The 15,237-nt window shown below is 40.1% G+C and overlaps 1 protein-coding gene across 1 annotated transcript in view; it reads right to left on the reverse strand.

The window, feature by feature from the left end:
- Nucleotides 1-14,002, reverse strand: part of NUBPL (NUBP iron-sulfur cluster assembly factor, mitochondrial) — a 75,737-nt gene extending 61,735 nt beyond the window's left edge. Inside the window, exons 1-3 of the mRNA XM_040066743.1 lie at nt 13,868-14,002; nt 12,823-12,970; nt 10,224-10,258 (exon numbers count right to left, since the gene is read on the reverse strand). Of these exons, the coding sequence (XP_039922677.1) occupies nt 10,224-10,258; nt 12,823-12,970; nt 13,868-14,002 (318 nt within the window). The remainder of the gene's footprint in view (nt 1-10,223; nt 10,259-12,822; nt 12,971-13,867) is intronic.
- Nucleotides 14,003-15,237: the final 1,235 nt, after the last annotated feature.

The following is a 15,237-nucleotide window of genomic DNA, read 5'->3' on the forward strand; positions in this document are numbered from 1 at the left end:
TTCATAAGTTTATGCAAATAAATGCATTTTAAATCATACTAGTGATTACAAAGAATGTGAAAAACATTAAAAAAAAAAATTATCTTCCATTTAAGTGGCCAGAGTACATTTTTGCAGACATCTTGCAGTTACTGAAATGCAAGTCTCTGAAGCTAATTAATAATATTTTAATCAAATACATTTACACAAAAGTAAGCTAGAAATGGGTTTATATATGGTACAATGCACTTTAAATAAAGTAAACTTAAAATAAAAATTATTTCAACAATGTAATCTAGGCTTACAAAACTCCTTTCTATATTCTTTTTTTAATAGATACACATATATATTTTGTGGAAATTAAACTATTTTTCCTACAGATGGCAAGACACAGTACCAATTACCAAGTTCTGCAAATAAAGTAGTAAAGAGCAAGCCCTTTAAAGTGCTGAATGTCAAGTTTCTTTAATATAGAAAGCTAACTGTATTCAACATTTTGCAAAACTGCAAACAAGTATGTTTAAGACCTAATTTGAAAGGTTAAAGTAGCAAGAGGAGCTTTTCCAGCAATGCTAAATCAACCTTCCACTGTCAGGGTTTCAAACTGTACTTCATTTTTCAGATGATGCTTTCCTAACCTGGGATCTCATATTAAGCCATTTTGTTATCAGTTTTGATGGAAAAACTATAAAGATATGTTAAAAAAAAGAGCATTACCATATTTGATCTGCTATGTACTTTGAAAAATAAGTTTTTTACTGCAAAAATCAACCAAATTTGGATTCAGTTATTCAATATACTTTTTATTAGCAAAACAGAGCAAAGCATATATAATTATATGTATTATTTAATTTACATTTTTTTAAACACTTTTTCTTTATAATGTCTTGTGAAAACTAATAGACAAAAGTTCAGGAGTTACTGTAACAAATTCTTCTTCTTGCCTACTGTTGAAAGTTGCAATTTCAAAAACACTGAAAAGACCCATCTCTATGTTAGTCTTTAAAGACATGGAAAACAGACTATTAGAGCTTCTTTGTTCCTGTACAAAACGCATTATTCTAAAATATTACAAAGATTCATGACTCAGTCCCTTTATCTGTGTTGGCAGCTAATCAAACCCATCAAAACATCATCTACAGGCTGTTCCACCTAATTCCTTCCCAAATGAAAGCAAGTAATTGCTGAAAAACCTACATAGTGTTTTAAACCAGAAGACATACTTCCCCTGCATTTTTCGAGGGCTTTCCCCCCCATGCAAGGATTATGACTGTTGATTGACTGCAATGATCTCACAACTCACCAGTTTCACTTTCAGCTCAAAAGGACTGAAAAGTGAAAGATTTATGATGACCTAAATTAATTAAAATTACTTCATGACCTCCTGGACATAATCAGGTATTCACCACTACAGGCCACTTATTCCTAGGAGTCAGCAGCAGTGTATCTACTAGATCTATATTATCCAAGTGTACAAAATTTCCTGAAATAAAGAATAAATACATCCACACTGGATAAAAACATCCTTCAATTACCTAGAGAATTTTACAAATCCAGCTATTACTTTAAATTATAAAGCTAATATAATAAACCTGACCATTTCTCTAAAAAATTTACACACTTCTTTAAAAGTAAGGTAAGTGCCTGTTTCTGAGATGCAGCCTTTTTGTTCATGGATATGGTTCAATAGAATTGTTGTCTTCTAACAGAAGAATAATTAACCGATTCTCAAGTTTCTACGATTCACGTTAACGAAAGCACAAGTGTTCCTGTAAGCATAGTGCTTTCTACAGGATTATAGGAAAAAGGTCTTTCAGAAATCTTTAAATCACTGACAGAACCCAAGTTATGATAGCCTAAGGCAGGGGGTTTTTCTTCACCATGCAATTTAACATGTTAGGTAAGTCAAGTTCACACCACCAAGAAGTAGCAGCTTACACAGAAAGCATTGGCCCAATAAGCTATGGTTTTCTTTCTCCCAACTATCCCTGCTTCTGCAGGATGTAAACATCCCTAGAGTGCAAATAACCCTTTAGTCAAGGTTTAATTATCTCAGAAAACTATTATGGCAGCTACCAAGGGATTCTTTAAGACACACACAGACCATTTCTTCCAGTATTTGCAATGTTTTAAATCCCCAAGAGAAGAAATAATATGCACACACCTGGATGCTACCACATGAAACTCTTAATCAGAATTACCAGATACTTCTCATGCTGAGTGAAATATAATCCAGATGCATGAGTTACAGTAATTAAAAAATTAAATGAGGTTTTAATAAATTGTTTTTCTTCCCATAGAACCCCTCACCTCATAAAACAGCACATCTTTCAAAGCATTGCTGTATTAAAACAAATCCTAAGAAAACACATATAACATCACACAAGGTAAAAAAAAACCCATCTGGAATAGATTATGGGGAATCAAAAGCACGACCAAAAAGGCAACTTAGGAAGAAACGAGCAGGGGAAAAAGCTCTAAGATTCCTCTTATGTCCTCTGACATTATTTTGATATGCATGTACTTCTCATACCAAAGGTGCATCTTTTTTTTCTTAATACTCATTACACATAGAGTAATGCAAGACTTAAAGCCCACCCAAACATGCAAAAGTGTCCCGGCTACTAGGTGTTTTTCAGAGCGCAGCACACGCCACTACTACAGCCTCCCTCAGCACTCTGGCAGGAAAAGGATTCACAAAATATAACTCCACCATCTCCTTACAAACATATTTCTCTCCTGTGGTATTAAACAAACAGCATTTCCATCTCTCCAGCTGGCATAGCAATAGCCAAGTTCAAAGCAGCTGTTCTCAAGTTAACATTTGTCCTTTTCCTTTCACCTGCCCAGCTGTGAAAGAAAGTTTAAATCAATATTCAAGTTTACTACACTTGGAAAAAATTTTCTAGAGCTCTTACTTTTTGGTTGCCTTACTGCAGGTTCTGAAGCTTAACCTCTAAATATACAAGTGACAATGTAACCGTCTCATATGATTTAATCAGGTCACTAGAAGCTCCTTTAAAAAAAAATACAAACACATTGACCTCCTCATGCAGCATAAGATCCTTATTAAAATTCCATCAGGGAGAGACCATGAAATAAGAAAAAAAGATAGTGTCTCAGCACATGAAAATACAGAAGTACTCCCATGCCAGCAAAAGCTATACTTAAAAACTCACAAATGTTTGCTTTTACCATCTTATCAATGCTTTTAAGGTTTCTCTACCGTAGGTAAACAGTCTCTAGCACAGGCTAACTACTGCTAGGATTTGCTGTTTCTGCAGTATTGGTATTGTCATGGTCTCATCTGATCCTTGGTGACCTCAAGAACACAAAAAAATTTACATAATAAGGAACTTTAACTACTCTTAATCTTCTACTTTTACATCATTGACTAAGTAATTCTTTCTACTTCACTATCATTAATCTCAGCAAAATTTTAAATTTGCCCATTAGACCTTTATGAAGATTTCTGACAAGCATTCTTCTCGAGGTACTGTAAGTTACATAATCACTGCAGTTCTTAACCCATTAAAAATACAGTGAAGTTTTCATTCTAATTTAGAAACTTCTCTCACCTACATGGAGAATCAAAAACTAGCTTTCACAGTCACCAGGTACAGATTCTATACTTACAAGAAAACCAAATCAATAGACAAAGAAGATATTCTTGCAGATATCTCTGAGAGATGAGAATTCTACAGCTTCATTTTGTTCAGTGTACAAATTACAGGCACAGATAACCCCACTAAAAAGATCCTTTCCTTTACTTTCTCCAGCAAGATTCTCTACATAATTAAATTTCAGCTTAGTCCTTGAACCTGGCTACTGCCTTGTGAGTAATAGAGATTTGGAAGACAGCAGTATTCTAAATTAATCATTTTCAAGCTCTGAACAATTCTTTTGGGAGAAAAACTAAAATGAAGTCGTTGAAGGCCAAAGTCCTGGCAGACAGAGGTCATGTACAAGAACCAATAAATTTTGCCTCCTTTTCCTTTCCTTATGCAGATTAGAAAGTACTCAACTGCTATTATGTTTGTTCTCTTAGGCAGGCAAATGTTACTGTACATAATACTCATTCAGTGCCATAAATTGATGCTAATGACAATGATCCATATCTTTCCTCCTCTTAGCTCTTAGAGCAGTTCCTTAACAACTGTTTTGTCCTTCCCTACACCTTCATTATGTAGGTTCCCTTTTCTGTTTTTCAGGGAATATTAACTACAAAATCAATTATATTTTCCAGTAATGGATTTTCAACCAAATGCAACCAGTTTGATTCACATATCACAAAGGACCCCTCCACACAATTCTGTGTGCAGTGGAAAAATCTGGTGATATTGTTTCCAAGACACCAAATGCTTTATTGAGGAACAGACCTGATTAAAGACTTCATACCAATGGAGAGAAAAAGGGAGAAAAAAAGAATAATAAAAAGAAGAGTTCACAAAAAGCTTCTATAAATAGCTGTTAATCAACACAGTCAGTGTTACTGCTAAACATCCAGAGACTCTTTGAAAGCATTAATTTCATTTTTGCTCATATTTTCTGAGACTTTTTCCCATACTTGGTAGGGTATATGTATCTCCACTGGATGCTAGTAGATAGTATTTTACTTTGAAGTAAACTCTGCCAACCACCAGAGTTCCCTGGTGTTCAGCCTGGGAGGGATAAAGGCACAGGCTAATGAGCTATTATTGTTCTATACAGTGAAGAATTTCCTATACTAGAAGTGCTCCCAATATTCAGCAGCTGTAGTCCATTCCAAAGACAGAAATTCCAGCTCTGCTAAGTGAAAGTGCCAGTTACTTTAAAGCTGGTGCTCTTAATCCATCACCAGGACTCTCAATTTACCCTTTTAATGTCATTATAGACTTAGAGCTAATCCCAAAGTGCAAGCAGCAACACAAAGGACAAAAGAGAACTTTAAAATCAGGACAGGCTTTGGATTCCTCATTTGACATACTGACACAATGAATAGCCATCTTTTAATCCTTAATTCTCTAACTCTTTCAGCTGCACACTATTTAAGTGCCTAGCTGTAAATTGGATTAAAGCCAAAAATGTACCACTGCAGCTTCTTCACTCTATCCTAGAAAGGCAAACTTGCTTTAAACACTCAGTCTGCTACTGGTTTAAAAGCCTTTTTCCTCTATATGAAGTGTTTCAAATTTTCTGTCAGCCACAGGACTTCTCCAGCACTCCTTTTCCATAACAGCCTGCAGTAGCTTCTACTCAATGTTCTTAACAATTGCATACCAGTAATTCAACCTTGTTTGGCCTTTCTGCACATTATCCATCCTGCTGGGAAAAAAAAAAAAAAATTCAATACAGAACCATTTGAAAAATTAATTACCAAAACAGAATCGCCAGCATTACCACATCTCTACAAGACGCCTCTCCACTTCCACAGCATGTCACATTATTATAATAAAGGGTCCACCTTTCACATCAGTCTCTCTGGTATCTGCACTGGTCTCCAATGACTTGAAGACTAGAGATATAGACATTTAGGTATTTAACTTCAAAACAAACAAACAAAAAAATTCTTCAAATTAGGCATACAGTTATCTGATTTAAGTAATATATTTTAGGAGATCTATGTTAAAATATATTTTTAATTCTGTCCATTTTTTTATTTGAAAAACAGCAACATTTTTAAAGCTTTATCTCATTTTTTTTTCAATTGATCTGGAAGCTAAGCTATCAGTGCAAATAAAGCAAATCAATTCTAACTGGCATCTCCAGCTTTACTGAAACTTTCCAGCATTAAGAAACAAGCATGAAGACATCAGCTGCAGTGATTAAAGTATTCTGATTCTCTATGCAACAGAGTTAATGATGCCTAGAAATCAAGCCCAAACAATAAGAAAAGCTGTATAGGAAGAGGACAAAAGTCAAAATTTGCCTTCATGCTATGATTACTCAGCGAAGGATCCCATTATTGTCTAAATTCTTCTAGTTTAATTTGTTTTCCCACATGGATTTTTTTTCCTTAGCAGCAATGTATATGCACTGTAAAGTCAACTCCAAATGCAGCAGTCAGATATTATCCTGTGGACAAATAGTCTAATTGAAGGAGCCAAATATCTATTTAAAAAAAAAAAAAAAAAAAAAAAAAAAAAAAAAAAAAGCTGGAACGTAAAAAAAAGTAAGCTGATTGGCATTTGAGTTTCAAAATGTGTGGGGTTTGACTAAACACACGGTTTGAAGAAATGAAAATCAATTTTATTATCACAGCGGTGAGTTCACACGAAGAGCTGGCTCCTGTCTACACCATGACGATGCTGTAACTCACTCTTTGGGCCCGAGAAATCTCCTTCCCGCCTGTTTACAGGCTCAGGCCCGCCGGCGAGGTGCCCGGCCCGAGGGGCGGACAAGCGCGGCGCGACGGGACAATCTGTCCCGGGCCCGGAGCGCCGCGCCCCGCGCCGCAGCGCCCCCTGCCGGGCCGCAGCCGCCAGCCCCGCTCCGCGCCGCCCCGGGAGAGGCTTTGCCCGGGCGCGCAGGGAAAGCGCTCCCGCGGGCACGAGTCACCCGCCGTGCCCTTCGCGTTCTGCTCCCGGTCGGCGCGACCCAGTAACACCCCGGCGCAGGGCTACGCTGGAATACGGAAAACTGCTGCCCTTCGCTACGTGCCCCCGGTATCGCAGACGGAAGCCGCTCGCTTATGTGTGCATGCGAACTCGGTCCCGGTATGGTTTTACTTCTTGGCTCCTCTGTCCTTCGCAACACAAAAAACATTCCATCCTATAGTGGAAATGTAAATCTTCCCAAAGGAAGAGGCGAGCCGAAGGAAATCTGACTGGGGAGCTCGCCTCATAGTGACAGCACAAGCATGCAGCCTCCCAACTGGATTTGTGCCATCCTTAGTCATGCACAGCTGGTGTTTGCTCACTAAAATACTCTGTTCATAAACAAGCAATCCCTACCCTATTATTGCTGCCACCTATTAATTCAACTTGTTTCTACTATGATAAATTGTCTCTGGCCAGGCAGCTTTCATAAACAGTCATTCTAGTCTGAATATGAATTGTCCTGGCACAAAACCCAAAAATTCTTCCCGAGTGCTCCTAGGGGAGCACAACTGACTGCTGGTACATCAAAAGAATTAAAAGAATCAGCCGTCAAACTAGGCAAGCAATTAACAACAGGACACAAGAGTAAAACTAAGGTATTTTTTAAGGCAAAAAGAACACGGTATAGATTCACAGGCCCTGGTACAGGCCCAAGAGTTTATATATTTCTTAACCCATCTACAACTGGTAACCCAGGGTACAAAAAACATTCATATTCTAGGAAGGCATAAGAGGCTCCCCTACTTGTCTTCCCCAGTTCTGAATCAAAAACAAAACCAACCAACCAACACAAAAACAGTAACACCATCAAAACCAAAACACACAAACACAAAATTAAAATTAAAAAAAAAAAAGAAAAAAAAAAGAAAAAATATATATACACAAAAAACCTATTGTCTTGGATACGGTATCTAGGCATCTGAATGAACTTCTGTCTTGAATTATTTACTCCATAACCATGAGGTAAAAATACGCAAAGCAGACTGAGCACCAGCATGCAAGACTTTGAACTCACAAGCTCTAATCCTGGCTCTGCCAACAACACTGTGTGACTGTGACAATGTCCAAGGCTCTGTTGATGCCTTAGTATTTCAGACCATCACTACAATAACTGAAAATGCTTCCATGTAAAAAAAAAAAAATCAGCAGAAACAGTAGGGTTTTAGTTTTATTTTTTAACTACAGAAAGTAGATTTTTAAAAGATATAAGGTTGTTTTCTTTAATCAAGAGGAATGAAAAATCCTCTACACTTTGACTGTTAATCTTCTAACTTATGACACACCAAACAATAAAATGTCACAGCTGTTACTAAAAGCAGCAAGAATCTACTCTAATCCCATCTCTTATGAGAGGAGAGCATCTTTCACAGATCTCACTCACCAGAAAACAGTTGCTTTCAATAGTCTGTAACCTTTTTTACCTCAGAAAAAGTACAACAGTTGCAAACATAGAACTTGAAACGCAGACTAATGAAGGAACCACAGACCTTTATAGTCTTGGTGACCTATTTTCCTCCACAAGTCCTTTCTTTCCTCCTTTAAGCACTATATCAAGTTCAAGATCAGTTTCCATAAATTTTATTTTGTTTATAACAGACAGAAAGACCGTTAATGAAGTTGCAGGGGCCTCCTGAAGCTCTGATCTACTAACAATCATTACTGCTTCTTCTGAAAGAGATGAACATACAATAGCAATGAAGGAAACAAAAACCATGGCAAGGTGAAGCACTATCAATAGTTATTAGATATAAAATAAAGGTATCCATTGCTGTATACCTAAGGACAAAGAAGTTCACTATAAAATACAGCAGGAGGCACCAATGGACTCTGAAAAACAACCTCCTTATTTACTTCATTCACCATTACAAAACCGAAAATTGCAACAATCTCTAGAATACAGAGCACTGGACAGTTCCAGACTGGAACAAGGTCACAGAGATTCTCATTTCAAAACCTTATCTCACAAAATTAATGAAGTGAAATCAACGTGTGTACACAAATGAACAAACCAGCAACTTCCAGCCTTAAGGTTAAACATAAACATGATGCATGCCATCATTATTTTAAGGAAAACAAACCACAGAAGAAAAAATATATTCATGCATGAACAAACAAAACAGTTGTTTATTTCATCCACCTTAATTTCATGCTTTCTAACTTGTAACTACATCAATGCACAATTTCACCACAGTAACAGCTTACTAACTTGTGACCACCAGTTCACACAATTCACAGCTATTTCATCAATTTCAGCTGCTCTTCATTGATCAACATCCACCAGATGCTGGCCCCTAACTTCACACACCACCACATAATTGTAACATCAAAAGTCCTAATAAAGGGCATGATCCCAAAACTTGTGTATGTCAGAATTACTAAGAGATACTTGATCTAAATATGTTTTGTAAATGCATAAAACTGCATGTTTGAGAAGTATCAGACACCATCTATAGAAAGTTATCTGCAATTGGTTGACATGGTTTCCAAGGAGCTACTCACTGACCATCCCACAACACAGATCACATTGCAGACTGCTATTTGCTTTGCAAAAGTATTAGAGCAAATGTCATGTTTTAAAGTTGATTAGAAGTAACCATTCAAGCAGTTTTGCTTTTCACAATGAGAGATTCTTTTGTGAGATCCAATTATTCCAACAGTCTATTTAAAACACAGAATAAAAGACTGTGAAATAACAAGATCAGATGCCATTACAAACAGTGCATATTTCATATAACAGCTTTAAACGTTCCTCTTATTAAGTGTGACTGAGTTTATGGAAATATTTTTACATCTATCTTTTACAAATTCCTCCAGGAAGTTTACAGATTGCATGCAGTCCTCACTCCTTCTACTTGTTTTTTGTTTTACTTGTCTTTTACAACAACAAGGAGATGCTACATTTGCCTGATTAAAGTACTTCAGGGTATTTTATATTTGTTTTATGAGGACAAAGCCTGAATTATACAGCCTCCCCTTACAAAGGAGGCTTGCTTCTGAGCTCATCTGTGTGGCAGTAACGTGTGCAATGGAACCACTCCCAGTCCAGAGCAGCAGGTGGATATAGCGAACACCTGTGGTTTTTACTCTTGAATGGTTCCTACCATCTATTTGTAGTCCAGGCAACAATTTTAGTAATACCCAGCTGGAAAATCAGTCAAAAGTTTGTATTTCCAAGTTTTAGGGAAGATACATAGTTTTGGGGCGTTTTCTGCCTTAGCTGTTTATAAAGTATTTTCACACATAGTTTCTCCAGAAACAGTAAATCTGTGGAGCTGTAAAAAAAATGTTTTGGACACTATTCAGCACTAACTCCTATTTTTTTTCAACTCAGTGTTCTGAAGCAATAGAATTTAACTATTTATTAAGAGTCTCCAACCTGCAGAAGCACTCTCTACAACATCTACACACCCTTCCAGAATTGCAGTTCAACACAGTGACACACCAGGGAAAGGACAGAGCCAAACCCATAAGTAGGATGAGATCTACTAAGTTATTCATGGTACCGATAAAATTCAAACAAACTGACAGAAACTCAAAAGCCCATCAAAAAAAATTAACTAAATAAAAACATCAATTACATTAAATGTATGTGACTGCCCTCAGCAGGAACCATTTCATTTATGACACACATTTCACATTAAGGCTGATAATTAAACATTCACTTACCGAATCATTTGCTGCTAGGGCAAGGGCTATATTTACTGTAAGAAAGAAGAGGGAAAACAGAAACATTAAGTGCAGGAAAACTTCATTCCTAAATACTGAGAATGTTATCACTGCCAACAAGAGAAAATCACTTTTCAATAACTACATCATCATCTCAGTTTCTTGCATCTCTACAACATCTGCTGTTTAAGTGGCAGCAGGACCTACATTTCAAAATATGTTTGTTAACTAGCAAACAAACTCAATCCGCAAAAACTTGCAGACTTTCAGTTTCTAGAGGACGCTGCAAAATAACAATACAGTCTCAGTATTTTGCCAAAGAATAACATTAAGAAAAACTTTTGGAGGTACCCATTTTTGAAAGTGGACACCATACTATAAAACTAAATTAACCTTATCGTCAGTAACCTTCACCACACTCTCTAGGGAACTTTCATAAAACTAGAAATTAGGTAAGCATTGACATAAACTATTAAAACAACTGACAAGTAAGAATAAGAAGTACATAATTCAGTAATGATGCCAAGCAATACTTTTGTTTATACAAGTTATCTGAAATTCAATTGTTTATCTGAACTGTGAAACTTATCCTCCTTGTAATAAGCAAGACTATAGATTTCCTTCTCAACAGCATGAATTACAGCATTCATTTTAAAAGGCTGTCCATTACAGATATATATAAATGCTTAATTTACACTTCCAAAATCTTATTTAATGCTTGTTGAACCCTGATTTTTATTTTTAAATGCATAGGAATGAACTCACAGCTCTAAGTATTATTTATACATGTGTTATATTTTATGTAGAAATTGTACACAGATGCCAGTTACAAGAACTTACATTCAGGTATTTGCAGACATGAAAATAATCTGAATTTACTTTTCAAATTATGTTCGTTTTTTAAACTGTAAACTGATGAACAGTTATTTGGTATTTTTAGTAACCTACAACAATCAGTGTATGTATTATAATGATATACCTTCTGATGGTTAGGAAACACGACTTTTAATTGTTTTGCATGTCTTTGTACAGGTAAGTGTATCCTACATATAGGACAGACAGCAGAAAAATAGAAAAAAAATCCCTTTTTTTAAGAACAGTTGCTTTTAGTACAGATATGATGTTAGTCTGTTCTAGAAATTATTAGACAATCAATCAGTTTAAAGCACAGCTGAAATACAAACCCCAAAATGATATATTAAGAGCTATATCCATGTTATTCACAACACATGGAGATGAACAGCAGACATGCTTCAACTAAAGGATTACTCTTCTCCAGTTTAGATGCTAAGAAAGATCTTTAAACAATTTTCTAACACTTTACAGAGATCTTTTCAAAGAAGTGTCAGTGTCATAATCATAGAATGGTTTGGGTTGGAAGGAATCCTAAGGATGACCCAGCTCCAAACCTCTACCATGGACAGGGGCACCTTCCACTAGACAAGGTTGTCAAAACCCCATCTAACCTGACCTTGAACACTTCCAGGGATGAGACATCCACCCCTTGTCTGGGCAACCTGTTCCAATGCCTCACCAACCTCACAGTATAGAATTTCTACCTAGAACCTATATCTACATCTCTCCACTTCCAGTTTAGAACTATTCACTTTTGTCCTATCTGCCCACATTAAAAAAGAAAAAAAAAAAAAAAAAAAATCACACTCCTTCCTTTTTGTAACCCCCCTTTAAGTACTGGCAGGTTCTCTAAGAGTCTCCCTGATGCATTCTCTTCTCCAGGCTAAACAACCCCAACTCTCCTAGCCTGTCTTCACCGTAGAGGTGTTCCAGCTCTCTGACCATCTGTGTGGTACTTGATGGACACACTTTCACAGGTCCTTCTTATGCTGGGGGACCCAGACCTGGGTGCAATACAGCCACCCAGCCAATTTCTAATCCACCAAGTGGTCTATCCATCAGCTCCTAGACTCTCTAGTTCAGAGACAAGGATGTCATATAGGACAGTGACAAACGCTTCGCAGAAGCCCAGGTTGATGACACCAATAACTCTTCCCTCATCCACCAACACTGCACAAGGCGACATTTGTTAGCACAACAAATATTTTTCCATTCTGTCATCTGTTCAAATTCAAGTCAATTTCTGTAGTACTGGCAACCCTCGTACTATCCCATTCTACCACATATGAACAGGTGGTAGAGGAAAAAAATAGAGAAAAACTAATTCAAAACGTAATGGTGGAGCTGAGAGAAGAGTTCAAGGTGCTTCACAAGGCTCTAATCAATTTGTGTGGTTTGTAAGTACTGTTTCACTTTTTCTTTATAGGTGATTACCTACACAAGAAGTTGAGAAAATTGAATACAGTCCTGCACTTGAAACTTTTACTGCAGCCTACATCATCTCTTAAGATGTCCAAATGTCTCAGGACAGCGCTGCAGCATTACAAAGATACGATTTCAAAGCTCAATTCATACCTAAGTTAAAGCCAAAATTCCTGTATCCAAGTAGATTCTCAATAACCACAATGGGACTTATCAGTGGGTTATGGAACCAAATTACAAGTAATGACACAAGCACCTCAATATTCCATACAAAATACTAGAAAATGTGCAAAGGAAATTATTAAAAAAAGAGAAACCTTACCTGCTGTTGTTGATTTTCCAACTCCCCCTTTTCCAGAAGCCACAACCACCACCTGCTTAACTCCTTCTATGGGCTTCTGCTTTGGCAGCCCTCGTGACAGGATTCGAGCACGTTTGTCCCTCAGAGCCTCATCCCCAGAGCTTGAGGACTAACAAAACCAAAAAGCAAGTGAATGCACGCGCACCAACCTGGAGTTTTCGCAGAGAAAGCTGACAGGAAGGAACCGACTTGAACACCAAGAAATTTTCACTACTTGTCTATGAAAAACCTTCTGTACAGGGGCTCTCCCAAAGGGAATCTGCTTCACAGGCAGACAAAGTCTGGGCTAAAACTTAAAATAACTCCAGTCACATGGGGTTTTTTTGACAAACACTTCAATACGATTGATCTCAAGACTTAAAGAAAAAAAATGTGTTGAAATACACCAAAACACTGCATAGAAGTCGGAAGCTTTATGAAACAGACTAGACTCGGCAGTCCTTTCGGTACAGTTGGTTCAGGGACAACAAACAGCAACAGCGAAGGAGCGGGAAGCCGAGGTGCTGCGGGCGGGCGGTGCCGGACAGGCAGCTGTCCGAGGAGCCGAGCCACAGGCACCGCACAGGTGCGGGTGCGCTGGAGCGCGCCCCGCTCCGCTGCTCCCGCCGCAGAAGAGCCACACGCGGGGCCCCCAGGGCCGGACGGAGGCAGCGGCCGAGCCGAGTATCCCCGCAGGCAGTGTCCCACCTGCTCCCGGCTGGCACAGCGGTAGTGCCGCGGGCGCCTAGCGCCACGCACCGCTCCCACGGAGTCCACGCGGGTCCGGGTAAAAAGCGGACAGACCCCATCCATTTTTCCTCTCCCGGCGCTGCCCCAGACCGGCCTCCGCCGCCAACGCCTGCAGCGACCGCATTGCCCGTCCCGCAGGGACGCCGCTGTCGAAGCGGCTGCCGCAGGACACGGCCCGTCAGGGCACCCGCGCACGGACAGACCGTCCCGCTCCCACGGCACCCCCGCGAGCACAGAGACAGCCCGGCCCGGCCCTCGTCCGTCCCGCCGCACTCACCGCGAAGCCAGCGGACAGAGCGGCGCAGGCGGCGGGCGCGCAGCCCGGGCCGCCCCGCCGCGCCGCCGGAGCCCTCCCGCCGCCGGGCAGGAGGCGGGCGGCGCGCAGCATCCAGCGCCACGCAGCACCTCCCATGGCCGCGGCCGCCCCGGGCGCGCTGAGATGGCGCCGCGCGGCCGCGCCTCAGCCCGCCCCCCGCGCCGCGCCGCGCTCCGCCCGCTGCCCCCGCCGGCGGGCCGGCGCTGGGCGGGCCCCGCAGCCCCGGGGGCAGCGGCGGCTTGCCGAAGCTGAGGGTGTGGCGCCGAACGGTGCCGCGGCTCCGGAGCTGCGGGGAGCGATCCGCGCCCTCCCCCCGGGCAGTGGCAGTGGGAAGCAGCAGCACGGAGAGCAGATCCCTGCCGCTGTCTGTAAGGAAACCGGGGCCAAGGGATCACCACCGGGTGACCGCACGCATTGCAAACTGCCTCGGGGTAATTCCTCATACTGCTGTATTTGTGCCCGCAGAGGCTCGTTCTGGCGCTCTCTGCAGTGCTCCTTCGGCTTGTCGGTGCCTTCTGAATTCTCACCTTGGCCCGCAAAAATGGTTGGGCAAGAGCTCAGTCCCATCTTGGTTTGTGTCCTCTACAAATATAGTAAATGTGATATATGTCCTAAAGTTAATTCGTGTTAAAAGACGTAAGATGTAATTCACCCCCTGTAAATATAAGTTTTACTTCTAATCAAATATACTATGGGTTAACTGAGATGAAAGCTGCACGGAGAGGGGTACAAGGAATTTCTTTTGCCAGAGATTACACAGGAGGGACACGAGAAACTATGCTAAGAATTACACGAAAAGGGACACGAGGATACCTCTGCCGGGAATCGTTAAAAGGAGAACAAAGACAACGGAAAAGGGAGATGGATAACCCAGAGAACCAAATGATTACATCAGATCGATATCTCATCCGTCTCCTCCCGACATTAACACCTCTACACAGCACCTGGACACAACAATCAAAGACATTGTCTTCCCGGGCGAATCCATTCAAAACATCAGAACCCGAACATGAATATCTAATGAGGCTGCCTCGGAAGAGGGAACCTCGGAGTCCCTCGGATTTTCTCTCAGAGGTCCAGTGTATAAAAAGAGACGGCTCCAAGCCAGAAATGTGAACTTGGGGGGTGACAGACTGACTGAGTGTGTTACCGTGTTCACCCAGCTCCGATCCCGGGCTCGACGCTGTCCTTTTAATTGTGGCTATCAGAGACTGTTATTTTTGTCTCTCAATAAAATTCTAAAATTTTGATTGATTTATTTATTTATTACAGTAAATATATCCCATTTCTTCCTTTGGATCATTACCTAAAAGAGCAAAGATATCTGCAGC

Source organism: Hirundo rustica, chromosome 6 (genome assembly GCF_015227805.2).
Source record: "Hirundo rustica isolate bHirRus1 chromosome 6, bHirRus1.pri.v3, whole genome shotgun sequence".
Taxonomy (NCBI): domain Eukaryota; kingdom Metazoa; phylum Chordata; class Aves; order Passeriformes; family Hirundinidae; genus Hirundo; species Hirundo rustica.